Source organism: Sapajus apella, unplaced genomic scaffold (assembly GCF_009761245.1).
Source record: "Sapajus apella isolate SASKATOON/1434 unplaced genomic scaffold, GSC_monkey_1.0 scaffold90, whole genome shotgun sequence".
Taxonomy (NCBI): domain Eukaryota; kingdom Metazoa; phylum Chordata; class Mammalia; order Primates; family Cebidae; genus Sapajus; species Sapajus apella.
Genome location: NW_022437030.1, coordinates 3,533,602 through 3,553,311, shown reverse-complemented (window position 1 = coordinate 3,553,311; position 19,710 = coordinate 3,533,602). Strand labels below are relative to the sequence as shown.

Genomic DNA, 19,710 nt, shown 5'->3' with positions numbered 1-19,710 from the left:
AGGGAGGGAAGGGGAAGGGAGGAAGAGACACACAGAGACAAGACAGACTGAAGAGAGAGGGAGGAAGGAAGAAACACAAGATTCTGAGCGCCGGCCCCGCCCAGGCTCCGCCCCCAGCCCCGACCCCGCCCCCGCCCCCGGCCCTCGGGCTGCAGTGCCACCTCCGGTCGCCAGCGGCCGCCACCCGCAGCCTCCGGCACCCGGCGCGCAAGGCGGGCCCTCTTTCCCGCCTCTGCGCCAGCCGCTCGTGGCTCCGCCGCCGCTCTCGGGCTCCGGCAGGGTCTCGCGCGCCGTCTTCTCGAGAGGGGCCTCGCGCCGCTCGGCGCGCGCCGCCTCCCTGCCTCGCGGCGCGGGGTCTCGCGGGCCCCGCTCCCGCCCTCCGCTCGCCTGGCCCGGACCGGAAGCGGCGCCGCACGGCCTGGGCCTGGCGCGGGGGGCGGGCACCGGGGCCCGGTCGGACATGGGCAAGAAGCACAAGAAGCACAAGTCGGACAAACACCTCTACGAGGGTGAGGAGTGGGCCAGGGTGCGGGCGGCGGCTCTGCGGGGCTCTGCGGGGCTTCCACTCTTTCCCAGTGGCTCGGGGCGGCCCTTTACCCCCACGTCAGGCCCAGGCCCGCGAAGGGGGCGCGTCCCGCCCGAGGCCGCGCTGTCCCCCGTGCGCCGGCGGCATTCGAACCCAGGTCCCCCTGGTCCGGTGAGTCTCTAGTGGGGGAGCTGTGAGGCGGCCCGGGAAGCCTGGCAGCGTTCGGGGCGGGCGGCGCGTCCCGCCCCGGCCGGGGACGGTCATTCAACAGGTGCTTCTCGGGGCTCCCAAAGCCGTCTCGGCCTTGCAGTGCCTTCGCGCTCGGCATTTTGGCACTCCCTGGAGAGCCGCTGCTTTAATCCACGCGCCTTCCTCCCTTTTCTTTTCTTTTTTTAAGAGTATGTAGAGAAGCCTTTGAAGTTGGTCCTCAAAGTAGGAGGAAACGAAGTTACCGAACTCTCCACGGGAAGCTCGGGGCACGACTCCAGCCTCTTCGAAGACAAAAACGATCATGACAAACACAAGGACAGAAAGCGGAAAAAGAGAAAGAAAGGAGAGAAGCAGGTTCCAGGGGAAGAAAAGGGGAGAAAACGAAGAAGAGTTAAGGTACACAGGTGGTTGCATTACTTCAGCTGTGCGGGACGGCACCGCCTCCTCCAGCTGCCAACCTCACTCTGTTTTTTTGTATCTGGGGAAACTGAAACGCTGGTAAGATCTGGTTCGCTTGAGGAGGAGCAAACAGAAGAGAAACATGAATCATCTATGAGTTTCAGCATATCGTTTTTGAAATACTCTTAATGCAATTGTACTCGCACATCAGATGAGGAAGCAGCTAAGTCCAGATTTTCAGGAGCTGCTTCAGATAATGTTTTTTCCATCTAGGCAGGGTAAAAAGTCATGCTCAAGAAAGCTTCAGTGTTTGAGGTTTGTCAAAAATAGTCATTTCAGAAGTGAATGGGATCTACTGGGGTTTAGGTTGTGTTCTGAAAAAAATATTATAATGCAAAATCTATAATGAACAACTAAATCTTTTAAAACAGTTTTGTGGTCTATTGAAGAGAAAATTTGATCAGAAACCTGTAATGGAAATTGATGTCCTTGATCATATGCATTTAACAGAAAAGAGTAGCTTCAGTCTTGGTTTGAAAGCTAAGCAAAATAATTAATGGCTGGGCACGGTAGCTCACCCTTGTAATCCCAACACTTTGGGATGCCCAGGTGGGAGGATTGCTTGAGGCTAGAAGTTTGAGACCAGCCTTAGCAACATAACAAGGACCTGTCTCTACAAAATAAACTACAAAAATTTCCAGCGCCAGATGATGTGCACCTGTGTCCCAGGTACTTGGGAGGCTGAGGTGGGAGGATCACTTGAGCCCAAGAGTTTGAGGTGACAGTGAGGTATGATCACACTACTGCGCTCCAGCCTGGGCAATAAACCTAGACTCTGTTTCTAATAATAATAACATTGTTATTACTGTTGCTTACTTTGCAAATTTAACCTGCCACTGAACGTAATCAGTTACTGTATTGTGAAGGTAGATTTTTCTATAGATAAGTTATATAATTTTTTTTATGATTATATATACAACAGGAGTTTTCTATTCCATGTGATTAAACACGTTGGTAAGTCACCAAGTCTTTGAGATCTTATTTTGGGGATTTCTTAAGTATATTCCTGCCCTTTTGTCCCAGTTTTTATTAGCTTTGGCTAGGCTATAACAACATAGAGGACTAATGTTTTCTTTTTTAAATTATAAAAGCCATATATGCATTTGATTTTTTAAAAGTAGTTCATGTGGTACAGAAGTACACAAAATGAGAAAAGTTTTCCTCACCCCAGTCCTATTGTAGATTCCCTCTTCAGAGGTAACCAGTTGTTTTTTTAAATTAATTTTTCTTAATAGTAAAGTAATTCGTGAAGATGGTTTTTAAAAGTCAAGAGTACTACACAGTTTTTTGACACAAAAACAAGCAGCTGCTCCACTCTGGAGTTGTACTTCCTACACTTTTTAGGTATTTTTCATTTCCTACTTATCTCCCTTTCTAAATATCGGTTTATATTGCTACTTACTGATTTAGCAGTTTATGTCTTCTATTGACATCATGTTATGGAAGATGAGAATTCAGTTTCACTTGCTCATGGAATAGGTACATCACAATTATTGGTTAAATCAATATTAAAGTGATTGTAGACAAATACAGTATGCAAATATAGATCTGATCTTGACCAGTTAGTTCATTGCTTTCATTTGTTTGGTTATTGCTTAATGATTTTTCCCAAACTCTAGGATTTATGAAACTCATTTGAGTTCTTTACTTCCTTTTTTTTCCCTGGAGGCATTTATCTTACAGTTCTCTTGTCTCCTGGAGGCTGGATTAGTTGCTCTGGAGGCCTCATGGGACTCCCTTCACCTGCTTCCTGGATCCCATGCCTTCCTCTTTCTTGATTCATTCCCTTGTTCTGGCGGATTCTTAGCTCTAGAAACTTCCTAAGAAATCATATACAGGAGGTAGATTTTATAAGTTCAAACATTTGAAAATCTGTATTCTAACCTCATACAGGTTGATGGTTTGACTTGATGTGGAATTTTGATTGAAAATTATTTTCTTTCAGACTTTTGAAGGCATTGCTTTGTTGTTTTCTGGCTTCCAAATTTGCTGTTGAGAACTCTGTTGCCATTCTGATTCTTAGTCCTTTGCATATGAGTAGTATTTGCTAACTTGAGTGTTTTAGGACCTTCCCCCTTATCTTCAGTGTTCTAATATTTCACAGTGTATACTTGTGCCTTCAGTTCAGAGCTGTTTGCTTGAAGTATTACTGCATTCATTTCCTTCCTCCATTTTTTCTTTTCTTGTTTTCTGGAACTCCTGCCCTTTAGATATTAGACTCCTGAACAGATCCTTCTAATTTTATGTTTTTCCTCCTTTTTTTTTTTTTTTTTTTTTTTTTTTTTTTTTTTGGTGGGGTGGGGGGTTATGTGGTTATGTGTATGTTCTTTCTTCAAGGACCATCCCTCATATTTATGACTTTTCTGGATTTATTTCCCATCTTGTACCTTGAATTTCCAAGAATTTTTTTTCTTGTTCTCTAATTGTCCTTTTTAAAATAGCACACTGTTGTTGCTGTTAAATGCAGTATATTCTTTTCTATCTCTGAGGATATTAATTGAAATTTTTTCATTTTTTTCTTCTAAGTTTTCTTTTGCTTCCTGCCCTGTCTCTTTCTCTAAGTTCTTCAATTTATCTGTCTGTCTGTTTTCTGTTGAAAGCATCCTTTAGTTGTCTGTTGAGCTTTTGAAGTCTGTACAAAGCTAATTAAATGCTTTATACCTAGACAGAGTTTGTCAGTTGATGGGATTTATTGTAGAATGACTAACAGGGACTTGGTCATTTTTGGTGGCATGACTCTTAAAACATTAGTTTCTTTCCTAAATACTCAGTCTTACATTTTCCCATGTTATGTAAAAAATAAAATAACAGCTCATAAAAATGCTCTTGCCATCTGATCTAGTCATACACAAGAGGATAGTTAAGTAAAACTAAGATGCAATAGTTAGAATTATGTGTAGGCTGTTAAATTGGTTAAATGATTTATAATAATTACTGAAGTATTTCTAAAATCACATTAGAGGAAATAATTATATATATACCTGTCATGATTGTAACACTGAAAAATCTGCACATACATTTTACAGATAACTGCAACTTATCAGGCACATAGCTCATGCTAGGTTCTGAACCGAGCACTTGATGTATGTCATCCTGCTTTACTCCCTACTGTAATCCTGTGAGACTGGTGTTATCATCTCTCTATTTTGTTGGATTTTGGTACAGTACACATAGCTTTTTATTGAAATAGCTCAGGCGAGTGGTCTCAATTTCTTTATTGAAACTCACTTTCTGTTCTGAAGAACATAGTCCTAACCCAAATTATGTCTTAACAGCTTTGTAGGTTAACTTCAGGTTTAGTTGCTGAAAGAAGATAGGCCAGTCACATTGCTTAGGGATGTTGTCAGAATAAAATGAGAAAGGTAGTCATTAAAAAAATTTTTTTACTCAAAAGCATTAACACATATAGGATGTTATTATTTATACAGCTAAAGTTAAGTAAGACTATAATGAAAATTGCAGTAAATTCCAGTAAATGCCTATTTTATTAAAGCACTATCTATACTAAGTCCAACAGGGGAGGCACACTCATAAAAACTAACATTCGCATGTTTAATGTCTGCCAGGCACTATTCTAAATTATTTGTGTATATTTACTGTTTTAATCCTTATAAATAATTCTGTGAGGTAGGTGCTGTTAGTATCTCGTATTGCTGACTTGACTGAGCCAGAGTATGAGGTAGCTTTTACCTAGAGAGGAGCAGTGACTGTAATTGTATTAAGCAAATTGAGAATTCTGGCAAAACGCAGTTCATTGACTCGTGCCATCTGTCACACATGGGATCTCCGGGCTGCTGTGGTTTACCTGGCTTGGCAGAAAACCCTCCTCCTTTCTCAGTGTTGGTCCGTGTGTGTCCCTCCTGAGGTAGTGGTCTCAACCCCAGAAGCCCTTTCCAAGGAAGGAGGAACTCTGAAACGGGGCCTGTGAGTAGCATTGCTTCTTTGATAGAAGGGCTATTCATTTGTTTATTTATTCAACAAATATTTACCTGACATCTGTTATCTGGCCAGACTCTGCTAGGCGCCAGTGATTAAGACAGACAGACAGACAGATAGATATAATAAAATAAAATCCTGCAGGAGCCGAAAGTTGAACTCAGGAATGATACAAAAGTATAAATAAACCTCACAGCCTGGTAAATCCTAAGAGAGGTTTGAATAAAGTGTTCCAGGAGTCCAGGGAAAGGTGTGCCTCATTCTGCCATGGGAAGCGAGGGGAGAGCATCATAGAGGTAAAGGCTAACCTGTGTAGCAAATGCAGCTGCAAGGTAATGAAACATTTTTTATTGGATTCTAAAATCAGCTGTTAAAAGGGAACTCTAAATTGTTTTGCATATTGGAAGCATTATTTGAATATATGTATTTGTATATATCCTTCAAAAGTAGCCAAACTGAAGTATGGTACTTATTACTAAGGACTTCAGCTATTAATTTGCATGCTTTTGTGCTCCTGTTTCATGCTATCTCCTATGACTAATTACTTCTGCAAATACTTAGAAAGTATTATGTGTTAGGCATTGTTGAGCTTGTAGGTACAGAGCTGAATAAGACAAGGACCCCTGTCCACAGGGAGCTCCAGTAGAATAAGCAAATGTCATTTGTTGAGTAAATAATGTAGTTCAGTGAGTGTTAAATCCTAATAATCTGAGCAAAGATTTGCCTTAAAAGCATTAACTCACAAATTAATAAAATAACTTGCAGCAAGTCATGGGCAAATTAGAATCAAGTCAGAAATAAGTAAAATGTGTGTATAGTTACGGAAATAGACCGTGTTCCTTTCTCCTGCCTCAGATCTTCATGCACACAGGATATTTCCTCTGCCTGGAATGCTGTTTCTACACACCCACGTCCACCCCCAAACTGGCTGGATTCTTTCTCCTTCAGATCTCAGCTCAGATGTTACTTCCTCATGGAAACCTTCCCATACTTTACGAGTCTAAATTACTTTCACCCAAAAGTTACTCTGTCCTTGAAATCTGTTTTGTTTGTTTGTTGTTGTTTTTAAGACTAGTCAAGTGAAGCAGTTGGAGTGAAGAAGGAACAAAGAAATCTGTAGCTTGTGATCAATTAGTGGTAAACATGGTTTTTTTTTAAATGAGTTGTTTAATGCATGTCTCTGCTGTTCCATTGTGAGCTCCATCCAAGCAGGGCTGTATATATTTTCTCTTTCACTATATATCCACATGGTAAAGCCTCATTTATTTATTGAATGAGTGTCCATCATGTGCTAAGTAATGTGTAAAACTTCATATCAACTATCACATTTAATCCTTAAAATAGTCCTATGAGGTATGTATTGTTGTGTCTGTTTTAAATATTAGAAAATTAGACTCCAAAAAATTGTATAGTTTATCCATGATGCCATAGCTAATTATATAGTTTATCCATGATATCATAGCTTTGCCACCTACTAGTGACGAGGTCAGAATTTGAACCCACTTTATAAACTGTAATGTAAACTCTTCTTCCTTAACTACCTAAAGTTAAATGGCACGAATATTTTTGTATAGTTTTCTATATGTGATTAACAGAATTTACTATTAACCAAAACCATGTTATCTTATGGTTTTATATAACTGTGTTTCTTTAGTAAGTGACATTCACAACAGGATTTTAAACATACTCTGAATTATGAAAAAGAAAATGTGAAGGTTGGAATCAGAATTTTAGGTGGAGAGAGACCCGTAGAGATCAAAGCCTTACATTGTACAGATGGGAAACTGAGACTAAAAGCAGTGCAGTAACTTGTTCAAAGTCATATGCTGGTGAACTAGAAGCTAGATCTCCTGATTCTCCATCTGGAGGTAACATGCCACAGTATCGCTATTCAGTTTAGGGTAGTTTCCAAGTATATGTTTTTATATTCTTTTTTTCTTTTGGACTTCCTAGCCCCGAAGGCTTTTTGCTTTACTGAATAATAAAGTGGTTACTGTAGACCAGGATAACTAGGTAAAGATACTAGGTAAGAGTAGTACAGAAACATATCCTCCTTTGGTACTTTTTCCACTTTGCTGGTTCATGATTAACCATCTCATTGACTGTGTAAGCTAAATAATAACAGTTAAATCTCCATCTTGCATGTGGGAAAGAGGTCTCATGAGAGTAAATGAATTGCCTAAGGTCACAGAGTGGTTTTTTACTTTATTTATTTATTTTTTTGAGACAGGGTCAGTCTCTGTTGCCGAGGCTAGAGTGTAGTGGTGCAATCTCGACTTACTGCAAACTCCACCTCCTGGGCTCAAGCCATCTTCCCACCTCAGCCTCTCATGTAGCTGGGACTACAGGTGCACACCAACACTCCTGGCTAATTTTTGTAATTTTTTAGAGACGGTTTCACCATGTTGCCTAGGCTGGCCTTGAACTTCTAAGCTCAAGTGATCCACCAGCCTTGGCCTCCCAAAGTTATGGGATGACAGGAGAGAGCCACCGCGTCCAGTCAACAGAGTGTTTTAAGGATGAAACTGAACTCCTAGAGCATACATTAGCAAGCTGGCCAACAGTTTTTGTAAATAAAGTTTTATTGAAACACAACCAAATTTATTTACATATTACCTGTTGTTGTTTTCATACTACAACATACTATAATTCAAAAGCAGAGTTTAGTAGTTGTGACAGACCTTATGGACCACCTAAATATTTACAGTTTGGCCATTTTTGGGTTTTGTTTTGAGTTGTTTTTGACACAGAGTCTCATTTTGTCACCCAGGCTGGAGTGCAGTGGCACAATCTCAGCCCACTGCAACCTCCACCTCGCAGATTCAAGCAATTCTCCTGCCTCAGCCTCCCACATAGCTGGAATTATAGGCCCACACCACCAGCCACAGCTGATTTTGTATTTTAGTAGAAAGGGAGCTTTGCCATGTTGTCCAGGCTGGTCTCAAACTCTGGCCTCAAGTGATACACCTGCCTCAACCTCCCAGAGTGCTGGGATTACAGGCATGAGCCACTGCGCTTGGCCCAATTTGGTCGTTGAGCAAAAAGTTTGCTGGCCCCAGCTCTAGACTCTTGGCACTGGGACTAGACTAATTTTTTTCTTCCTGGGAGAATGCATACTGCCTTTCAAGCTGTCCTTTCTTCACAGGTCACATTTCATAGGAAGCAATCTTTGTCCCTGGGGGCTCATATTCCATAGAACAGATATTCTAAACTTGCCAGTCTACCAAAGATCCATACCAGGTTTTCTGGACAAAGGATTTAAAATTTTCCAAAGTTAAGAATTACTGCAACAGAATATGTTGTAAGGTGGGAAAAAATACATTAATCAACTAACAGTGGTAACTGGGATCAAGTGCGTGAGTAGAGTTTATAACACTGTTCTCTGGAGCTTTTAAAACAATAATATATTCTGTATTAGGTGCTTTGGATTCCGAAAATACAGTGCAAAGCTCTAGATCAGTGATTCTCAAAGTGTGGTCCCTGTACCAATAACACCCACATGGCCTGGAAACTTGTTAGAAAGTACAGATTCTCAGGCTCTACCCCATACTTGCAGGATCAGTAATTTTGGGGATACAACCCAACCATCTGTGTTTTTAATGAGACCTTCAGGTGATTCTAATGCACACAAAAACTTGAGAACCACAAGAGGACCTCAGAATTTTTGTTTCTTGCAAAATCCTAAGTAATGCCGAGGCTGCCAGTCTGGGGACCATGCTTTGAGAACCACTGCTCTAGATACTAGAATAAGAAAATAGGGCATAGGCCAAGAAAATAGCTTTCTGAGTTTGTAAGATCCTCTTGAGAATCTTGATTTTGATGAGCTTGAAATGGGCATTGTTGGACAATTTTACTTCAAAAATCTAAATTTTAGAAATGCAGAATACACAGAATAATAAAACTACCATCTGATACCAACCATCCAGCTTTAGCAGATCTCAACATTTAGTTTTGTGTGTGTATGTGTTTTCCCTAAGGAGAGAGCAGACAGAGATGAAATTCCCCTTGTACTTTTTCAGAGTCCCATTTCTCTGTTTCCTTTTAATACAGAGAATCATTACCCTGCATTTGGTGCATGTCACATACATGTTTTTATAATTACAAGTTCTGCATAAAGCTTACACATTTTCATACTTACCTTGTAAGAGGTAATTCTTCTGCAATGTTTTTTCCAACATTGTTTCTGAATGTTATCCATGTTGATACAATTTTAGCTCATATGACATAATTTATTAACCCATTTGCCTTTTAATAGGCATTGGATTATTCCTATTTTTTACTATTTGAAACAATGCTGCAATATATAAGTCTCCATGTATACTGTAGGACAGGAAATTTCTCTGGTATATGCACAGAGAGTAGTAGCTGAGAACTGGATAAAGTCTTTGCTAGCTTTGCTGCATATTGCTAATTTCTCTGCTAAGGATTGTTCCTATTAATTCACCCAGTTGCAAGGTGTGAGAATCCCATTTCTCTACATTTTTATCAAAACTTGACATTTTCAGACATTTTCAATTTTGCCAAAGAGAGGTGAAATACCTTCTTATTTTACAATCTAATTGCCCAAGTTCTAGGGAGCTTGAGCTAGTTCTCATGTTCTCAACATTTCACGTTTCTTATTCTGTGAGCTACCCGTAATGTCGCTCACCTGTTTCCCCTTTTGGATTTTTTTGCCTTTTTGCATAGATTTATTGATGTTCTTCATGGAATCTTTCTTAATGTTTTATAAGTTGTGTTTCAAATACTTTATCTCAGTCTATTACTAGATTTTTAACTTGGTTCATGTATTTTGTTGAGGTACCAAAATTTGTCAACTTAATACCAAATTTATCAAGTTTTTTCTTTAAGATTTATTCTTTTTGTATCTTATTTAAGAAAGTTGTTTACTCCTGGGTCTTAAAGATGCTTTACTTTGAAGTTCTGAAGCTTTGTTTTGTACATTTAAGTCTTTATCTGGAATTGACTTTTGTGTATGGCATGAAGTAAAGCTCTAATTCTGTTTTCTCTTTTCAGGTAACCAGTTGTCTCAGTGCCACCCTTTTGTCATTTACTTATAATGTCACCTCTGTGATATACTAAGATTAATCTGTGTACATGGGTCTGTTTCTGGGCTCTGATCTCTTCTGTTGTTTTTTGTGTCCGTCCCTGTGTCAGTCCCACATTGTCTTATTATCACTTTATGCAAATAATATCTGGTAAGACGTATCATCTTATTCTGACCTTTTTCAAAGCTATTCGGTTCTTAATCGTTCACTCTTCGTGGTAAATTAATACAATTGACTTGTAAAATTCCATGTCAAGTTTTGATTGCCAATACTCTCTGAATTCATGAACATGGTATATCTCCTTTATTCAGGTCTTCTACTGTGACCTTCAGTAAGGTTTCACAGTTTTTCCCGAAAGGTTTCGGGTATCTTTTATTAGATTTATTCCTGCATACACTGTGTTGCTTTTTTGGATAGTATTATTTTTCTGACTGGTTATTTCTGGCATAGATGCACTTTTTTTTTCCTTTGTGAATACATGCTCTCCTTTTCCAGTAGATGGCAGTAAAATACATTCAGTTCGTTATTAAGAATATTTTGTTTGCAATAATGTCTTTTTACTCCTTAAAATTAAAATGATTTGTGTATTTAAAGATACTGGTTCTGAAATATTTCTAAATTAGCTCCGTTTGTTCCATTTAGGAGGATAAAAAGAAGCGAGATCAAGACCGTGTGGAGAATGACGCAGAAAAAGACCTCCAGTGTCATGCCCCTGTGAGATTAGACTTGCCCCCTGAGAAGCCTCTCACAAGCTCTTTAGCCAAACAAGAAGGTTGGAATAACTGTGAATTAACTATCCTGAATGAGGAGGCTGAAATTGTTATAGCTCAGGAAAGTAGTGGGGTTTTAGCTTCTAAGTTGGAGCTTTGTGATTTAATTTTTAAGTTTTTTTTTCTCTCATACTGCATAGGAGCTGTAAATTAGCTTCAATTTTTGAATTGATAACTCTCAAACTTCAGTATATTTTTAAGATAAATGGAATTTCTGTGTGAGATCTCTAATAATGGTTGTAGAAAAATAATCTAGTAAATAGTACTGTCTAGAATACTCCTTTTTAAAACACCCTTTTCCTTTTTTCTTTGCTTTAGAAGTAGAACAGACACCCCTTCAAGAAGCTTTGAATCAACTGATGAGACAATTGCAGAGGTAAGTGTTTTTCCAATATTTTTATAACATAGAAATTAAAATGGCAAATGTGTAGAATCCAAACCACATTTGTGCCAGACTCCAAGCATACTTGATTTTAAAGTGAATGATAAATATTTTGCCTGGCAATAGAAGTACTCCAAGAGGCTAACTTTTAGATATTCTAAATTTGGTATGTTTCCCTGGCAACTTGAAGGGCATTACGTAATACTTTTAGTGACAGATTTCTCTGTCTCTAAAGTAATTTCTGATGTTAAAACTTTAGGAATAAATAATACAGATATTTCCACTTCGCTAATAGATAGATATACTTTCTTTGTATTTGTACAATGCTTATCATGCCATGAATGTTAAGCAATTATTAAGTATGGGAGAAGAAATAAAATACCCGAAAATAGGAATCATGGCTTTCTTTTAAAAGCATAATTTGTTCGAAAAGTTCGGTGCCTAAGCCAGTGTTGAGTTCTTAAAAGTGAAAAGAATAACTCAGTCTTTATTAAAATATTTATTTTGATAACTCTTTACTTAGAGTTTAAATTTTCAGTTCAAAGATATTTACATTATTTCCAAAGGGTTTATGGTTGTAGATCATGCATTCTTACAGTGGACTTTCTTTCATTGTATTGAACTTAAGTCAACTCAGAACACATTGTAAGTAATTTTTCTCTAGTGTAATCTGTATTCAATGCCTGTTCAGGTTTTTAGTTAAGATCAGAAGTTAGCTGAGTACAGTAGCTCACACCTGTAATCCTGGCACTTTGAGAGGCTGAGGCAGGAGGATCACTTAAGGTCAGGACCAGCCTGGGCAACATAGTGAGACCTCATCTCTACAAAAAAACAAAAATTATCCTGGTATGGTTGTATACACCTGTAGTCCCATCTACTCCAGAGACTGAGGTGGAAGGATCGCTGGAGCCCAAGAGGTTGAGGCTGCAGCAATAGCTGTGATAGCGCCATTGCACTCCAACCTAGGCACCATAATTAGATCTTTTCTCCAAAAAAAAAAAAAAAACTGGCCACGAATGGTGGTTGACACCTGTAATCCCAGCACTTTGGGAGCCCAAGGCAGGTGGATCACAAGGTCAAGAGATTGAGACCATCCTGGCCGACATGGTAAAACCCCGTCTCTATTAAAAATACAAAAAAATTAGCTGGGCATAGTGGAGCACCTATAGTCCCAGCTACTCAGGGGGCTGAGGCAAGAGAATCACTTGACCCTGGGAGGCAGGGGTTGCAGTGAGCCAAGATCATGCCACTGCACTGCAGCCTGGCGACAGAGTGAGACTCCATCTCAAAAAAAAAAAAATAAAAAAAAAAAATAAATAAAACCAGACTAGTCTCTTCATTTTTGGTGTTCGCATTTAAATAAGTCATTCTTTACTTGTCCAAAAAGTGAGTAAGATTGGGTATTCCATCACAATTTACAAGGTGTGACTATAAAGTGTCATGGCCGCCTTATAGTTTTTCTTGCAACATAAGATCAGAATGTAGGTTAATGATGTCATCTTAAAAGAAATCACTTAATTCTCAAAAGAAGACATTCAGATGACCAACAGGTATTTGAAAAAATATTCAACATCACTCATAATTAGAGAAATACAATTCAAAATCGCCGTGAGATATCACCTCACCCCAATTAGAAGGGCTGTTATCAAAAGACAAAGAAAAAATGCTGGCAAGAATGTGGTAGAGAAAGGGAAATTGTATATACTGTTGGTGGGAATGTAAATTAGTATTGCCATTATGGACAACAGTGTGGAGGTTACTCAAAGAAATTAAAAATGGAACTACCATATGATCCAGCAATTCAACTACCGATTGTATATCCAAAGGAAATGAAATCAGTATGTCCAGGAGATGTCTGTACTCTTGTGTTAATTGCAGCACCGTTCACAGTAGCCAAGATGGGGAATCAATCTAAGTGCCCATCACTGGATGAATGCATTTTTTAAAATGTGGTATATATACCCAATGGAATATTGTTCCACCATTAAAAAGAATGAAGTGCTATGATTTGTAACAACATGGATGAACCTAGAGGACATCATGTTAAATGACATGAGCCAAACACAGAAGAACAAATACTGCGCAATCCTTTTGTAGTTCGTAAGTGTAATGACTGGGTTTTCATGTTCCTCTGTGAGGTATACCTCCCTCAAATCTTGTTACAACATCAGCACATGACCCATCTGATGGGAAGACAAAAAAAATGGGGTGAGGGGACAAATATCACATCATCTCAGTCGTGTGGGATCTTAAAAAGTTGATTTCATAGAAGTAGAGAGTAGAACAGTGGTTACCAGAAGCAAGGGGGAGAGGTAGAGGTTGGTCAGCAGGTACAGAATACAGTTAGATAGGAGGAATAAGCTCTGGTGTTCTGCTGCACAGTAAAGTGACAATAGTCCACAACCATTATATACTTCAGAATCGCTAAAAGAAAGGATTTTGAATGTTCTTATCTCAAAGAAATAACAAATGTTTGAGGTGATAAATATGCTAATTACTCTGATTATATCATTACACAGTGATATCAAAGTATTGTTATATATATGTACATCAGTATATATGTGTTGAAACATCACACTGTACCCTCTAAGTATGTGCAATTATTATATGTCAATTACAAACAAAACCTTAATGAAAAAAGAAAACACTTCAGAAAGTATTTCTTAGTCTAAACACATTAGCATTGTTCAAAATGTTTTGGGAATCAGAACCCAGAGCCATGCTGTTTTGATTAGTTTTAGTGATTGGATGATTCCTCATCCTTACCAGGAGCTAAGCCTGATTAAAAAAAAAAAAAAAAACAAAACTAGTTAGTCAAGTTTGATAATAGTATTTTTGGTCAGAACTATATAGGGCTCTGTATTAAAATGACTGACCTAGGAGTTAGATAATTTCCTCCAAAGGGTAGCTGCAGGAGGCAACCCAGAGATGAATGCTGCTGTTACAGTAACTCCTGTGGACAGCGCACATTTTGATGTATAGGTCCTGACTGACTATTTATAAATGAGGATACCATCACTTTGATGGCTTTTGTGATGATTTGATAGAAAATATGTCAAGTGCCTACCACTGGAACTAGCAACATGGCAAATACATTCTAAAATTTGTCATTAAATTTTTTTTTCCTTTTTTTTTTTTGTTTTTTTGGGTTTTTTTTTTAGGCAGAGTCTCTCTCTGTCACCAGGCTGGAGTGCAGTGAGGCAATCTCAGCTAACTGTAACCTCCGCCTCCCGAATTCAAGTGATTCTGCTGCCTTAGCCTCCTGAGTAGGTGGGACTACAGGCACATGCCACCACACCAAGCTAATTTTTGTATTTTTAATAGAGACGGGGTTTCGTCATGTTGGCCAGGATGGTCTTGATCTCTTGACCTCATGATCTGCCCACATGGCCTCCCAAAGTGCTGGGATTACAGGTGTGAGCCACTATGCCCAGCCAAACCCTTTTTTTAACCTTTTTTTTTTTTTTTTTTTTTTTTTTTTGGTGTTATTATATGGAGTAAGAAAACTTTTGTATACCAGATTTCCAGAGGGGGGAAATATCACCATAATGATTTAACCATATAAAGCACTGATTCTCAACCCTGACAATACTGGAAATAAAAATGCCAAATAGTCAAATCCCAGTGTGGCACTCAACCGTGAACATATCAATGCCTGGACCTTCTTCCTCGAGATCCTGATACAACGAGTCTAGGGTGAGTCTTCCTTCCACTTCTTCCCCAAATTGGAATTTTTTTTTAACTCTCCTGTATGATTCTGATGTACAGCCAGAGTTGAGAATCTGTGATGAAAAGCACTGGTTTTCAAATTTGGGTTTTTGATTTTGGGGTTTTTTTGGTCCAGTTCTGTCTTGGCACGTATTTGGGGGTATTAAGAGGACCTTTTTAATGTCAGTGTTTTTTTTAGCATCCCCCACATATACATGATAGAAGTTATATCCAATGATGGAGAAAATAGACATACATGGACTAGAAATGCAAGCCTATTAGAAATTAATATGGAGAATTGTAGATGTTTGTTCATAATTATTACTTGGGCCCTTTCCCCTTTGGTTGATTAAAAATATGCAGTACTAATCTCCCAAAGGTTAAAACATTGGTCAGTTAGTTGAGGTTATTTTGCTTCATTTTTCCTGTGTAGGAGGCGCTATTAATGAGGCTGAATATTTTGAAAGAAAGAGTCTCCATTCTAAGGGTACATACAACTAGTATATAAAACATTCTTGTTAGTAAATAGTTAATAGTCTTTAAAACCATTTCTTCAGTAAGTTATAAGTACGTTAACTTACTACTACAAATTCTTTCTGCATCTGAAGAGCTTCCACTGACTTCTGCTCCTAGACCAATAGATTTATTTGTAATAAAATAAAATATAACATTCTGTTTTGCATATCTTCACAGAAAAGATCCAAGTGCTTTCTTTTCATTTCCTGTGACTGATTTTATTGCTCCCGGCTACTCCATGATCATTAAACACCCAATGGATTTTAGTACCATGAAAGAAAAGATCAAGAACAATGACTACCAGTCCATAGAAGAACTAAAGGTAATTCTTCAATCCTATAGACACAAAATCTTGGTAGAAATCTGTGCATCTGATATTGAGAATCCTTCTCATTGACCTTTTATTTTGCACAGAATCGAGTTTATTTTAATATCCAGTACATTTGTGTTTTTCTGCTTCAGAAAACTTTTTATGAGCTTGGTGATGGAAAACCAGATGAAATAAGCCATCTGCTATCTTTCATTCATTACTGTGTTTGTCTTTAGTGAAATTTTGAGTTTGATATGTGTTCCACTGTATATTTTTCCCAACCTCAGAGTGAAATTTTTAGCTTTAGATCAATACAAGTAAAATTAATATTTTAATAAAAGCTGAGGGTTTTTTTCTATTTCTAGACATATAAGGTATACATATTAGCCCATTCTTATACCGCTGTAAAGAACTGCCTGAGACTGGGTAATTTATGAAGAAAAGAGTTTTAATTGACTCACAGTTCCACAGGCTGTACAGGAGCCATGGCTGGGGAGGCCTTAGGAAACTTAGAGTCATAGCGGAACGTGAAGGGGAAGCAAGCACATCTTCACATGGCGACAGAAGAGAGTGAATGGGGAAGTGCTACGTACTTTTCAAACAACCAGTTATTGTGAGAACTCACTATCATGAGAACAGCAAGGAGGAAATCTGCCTCCATGATCAAATCCCTTCCCACCAGGTCCCTCCCCCAACATTGGGGATTATAATTCAGTATGAGATTTGGGTGGAGACACAGAGCCAATCCATATCACATACACTCTAAAGAATAAATTGACTTGTCCAGAAATTAAAGAGAAGTTTAATTACATTTTCTAATTTGATGAAAGTTAATTGCTCTCTGAGTTCATTTTGGCTACATTCATTGAGCATATTTTCTTCAGCTTTAAGAAGAGAATAGAAAATTTACAAGGGCCTGAAATCCCCCAAGATAATGTATATACCTAATGTTATGGATGAGTATTTCCCATTTTGGTGTATGCTGATTTCAGGGGAAGAAACCATGTATATTAAAATTTCCTATGTATTCAACTGCCACAAACTTAATTGGTTTAAATAATATCTGTTTTACCTCTTAGCTCACCTGACTTAATGGTTAGACCCTACTTGGTTACCCTAATTAGTTATTTTCCTAGAAATAAAATAAGATCGTGTCTTTACTTAGTCCTTTTTCATCCACATATTGATAAGCTGAGATTTATGAAGAATACCGTTGTTTAGTGCTCTTTATTATTGAGTTTATAGGTAATATTCTATTTACTCCAAAGAACCTGAATTACATTCTCTCTTACTTAGAGAAATGGGAACTTTTCCCAACTTTTTTTCTGGTGAAAATTAGGCTAAAGCTGTTTATTTCAGCATATTTCTGACCTTACCATTGCTTAATGGAAAAGAATTTCAGTTTTTTGGGTTTTTTTCTTTCTGTGAACAATTTTCCCCTGTCTTTCTCTTATGGTAAGAAGAGTAGAAGTGTGTCCCCAGAGTATTTTCAAGCAGATTAGAGTTTATCATAATTGAAAGGAATTGGTATCTTAGCTCTTTAGAATTTCTAGATTGCCATTTTTTTCCTAGGGAAAGCTGAAGGCTGAAATAATATTTATTAGTTTATTCAGTTCATTTGGTGGTTGAAGAGTGTGTGTGTGTGTGTGTGTGTGTGTGTGTGTAAAGTGTGCAGGAAGATTCAGCTTGCTGAATGACCAACTGCCATCACACACAGTCCAGTAAAGCCCAGCACATTATGTTAAGATTTAAGGAATCTACTTAATAAATCAGTCCTGTGTTCATTAGAACAATCCAGTATTCTTGCTAGTTCATAAGCTTGTTATTATCTGGCCAATTATAGGCCAAATGGTCACTTAGTTTAAGTATATAATCTAGTATCTCCTTTCACTTGCATCCCATCCCCCCAAATATTTATTTATTTATTCTTATTTATTTTTTTTGAGACGAAGTCTCACTCTATTTCTCAGGCTGGAGTGCAGTGGCATGATCTCAGGTCACTGCAACCTCTGTCCCCAGGGTTCAAGCAATTCTTGTGCCTCAGCCTCCTGAGTTGCTGGGACTACAGGCATGTGCCACCACACCCAGCTAATTTTTTGTATGTTTAGTAGAGACGGGGTTTCACCACGTTGCCCAGGCTGATCTCAAACTCTTGGTCTCAAGCAATCCACCTGCCTCAGCCTCCTAAAGTGCTAGAATTATAAGGATGAGCCACTATGCCCAGCCTACTAAATCTTAATGGAATGAAAGAATATCTTTTCTGAATATCTGTAGCAAAGATATAATAAATATAAAAATATAATACTGTATTTTTACTGTACTTTTGCTATATTTAAATACACAAATACTTAACATTGTGTTATAGCTGTCTGCAAGTCTTTAGGGTCCTTTGGGTAGCCATGATGAGCCTTGAGAGGGACCAAGAACCTGCTAAAATTACACAAAGACTTCTGTGTTCAGCTGTGTATATGTGTACTTGAGGAGTGGTCCCACAGCTTTCATCAGATTCTTAGTGATCCAAGACCTGGCAAAGTCCCAACTGTTTAGATTCATAGCCCAAACTGAAGATCTACGTATACTTCTTCCACTTCAATACCAAATTTATTGCAACCCTTCGATCAGTCTTACATACTTTACATAGCACTCACTCTACTTTGTTCCATTTAAGTGTTCTAAGCTGTCATCACTATTAGTGGAATTTGTATGTTTTTGGTTTTTAGAGGAATTTAATAATTCCTACATTATATAATTCCTGTATTAATTTAATAATTCCTATAACAATTTAGACGCTGATTCTCTTCTTGGGTTTTTCTTTTAAATTAGTAAGGCCTTGGTATAATGAATCGCACATTTATAAATGTAAAAATTACTTAACCATGAAAGCATGCAGTGGGGTCAAGTTCTCCAGCACATGCACAGGCTTTGAAATTTAAGCCAAAAAGACCATTTTGGTAATTTGGCTACTCCAGTTACATGCTTTACACTCCTTGAGGTTGTATGGTTTATTTCACATTGGCATAGTTTTGCAACATTCTGCAAATTATGTTTAGTTTATGATAGTATCCAAACACATAAAAGTAGTGTAAATGTTTTAACGTTTTTGCTCAGTTAATGTGAATTTGGCAGGAAATACTGCGATAATTTAGGACTGCTCCATTTTCAGTCAAGATCTGAAATAAAATGTTTAGTTCCTAAATGGAAACTTAAGATCTTTGTTTTAAAGCTAAGAGTAATATTTTTTTAATTATATGAACTACTCAGCTAAGATCATTACGTATGAAATAGAAGTATTTTCTTGAAATTTTTTTTATGTGCAGTAAGATTATACTGAAACCCATTTAAAGGTTTCATTCTGGGATCTATAGTTTATATACAGGTACTATAAAATATATAAGAATTTGGGAAATAATACTGCTGGCACATTTAAATAAATTTAGCAGTATTTGTTTTGTTGGTGAGTCTTAAAATTTAATAAGTTGTTATTAGTATTGTTTAGTAAATAGTGAAAGAAAGGAATGTTGTGGCTTTTTTAAATTCTTAGAGGACCTGTATGGTTTCAACCCTGGAGGTGTGGGGTAGTTTGTTTTGCTTTAATGCATTTTCTCCGTTAATATTCTTTTTGCAGGATAACTTCAAACTAATGTGTACTAATGCCATGATTTACAACAAACCAGAGACCATTTATTATAAAGCTGCAAAGAAGCTGTTGCACTCAGGGATGAAAATTCTTAGCCAGGTAAAGGAAACTCTTTGTCATAAATAATAATTGTTACACAATCTGTGCCCCTATTTGTTGGCCGTAGAAATACAGATACAATACAGTATTGATTTTATTAGCAGATTATATT

The 19,710-nt window shown here is 38.0% G+C and overlaps 1 protein-coding gene and 1 non-coding gene across 5 annotated transcripts in view; both read left to right on the top strand.

Annotated features, from left to right (window-relative positions):
* The first annotated feature begins 272 nt into the window (after positions 1–272).
* The window catches only part of BRD7 (bromodomain containing 7), a 40,855-nt gene continuing 21,417 nt past the window's right edge, over positions 273–19,710 (top strand). For 2 of the 4 annotated variants that reach the window (XM_032255689.1, XM_032255688.1), the window contains exons 1-6: positions 307–509; positions 924–1,132; positions 10,819–10,948; positions 11,265–11,322; positions 15,730–15,874; positions 19,488–19,598. In XM_032255689.1, the coding sequence (XP_032111580.1) occupies positions 461–509; positions 924–1,132; positions 10,819–10,948; positions 11,265–11,322; positions 15,730–15,874; positions 19,488–19,598 (702 nt within the window). In that variant the 5' untranslated portion in view covers positions 307–460. Of the gene's footprint in view, positions 510–923; positions 1,133–10,818; positions 10,949–11,264; positions 11,323–15,729; positions 15,875–19,487; positions 19,599–19,710 lie in introns of all 4 variants that reach the window. The other 2 variants (XM_032255685.1, XM_032255686.1) reach the window with 2 other exon arrangements.
* On the top strand, positions 13,414–13,517 carry LOC116534964. The gene has a single exon (XR_004261975.1). It is a non-coding gene; the product is annotated as a small nucleolar RNA U13 (small nucleolar RNA).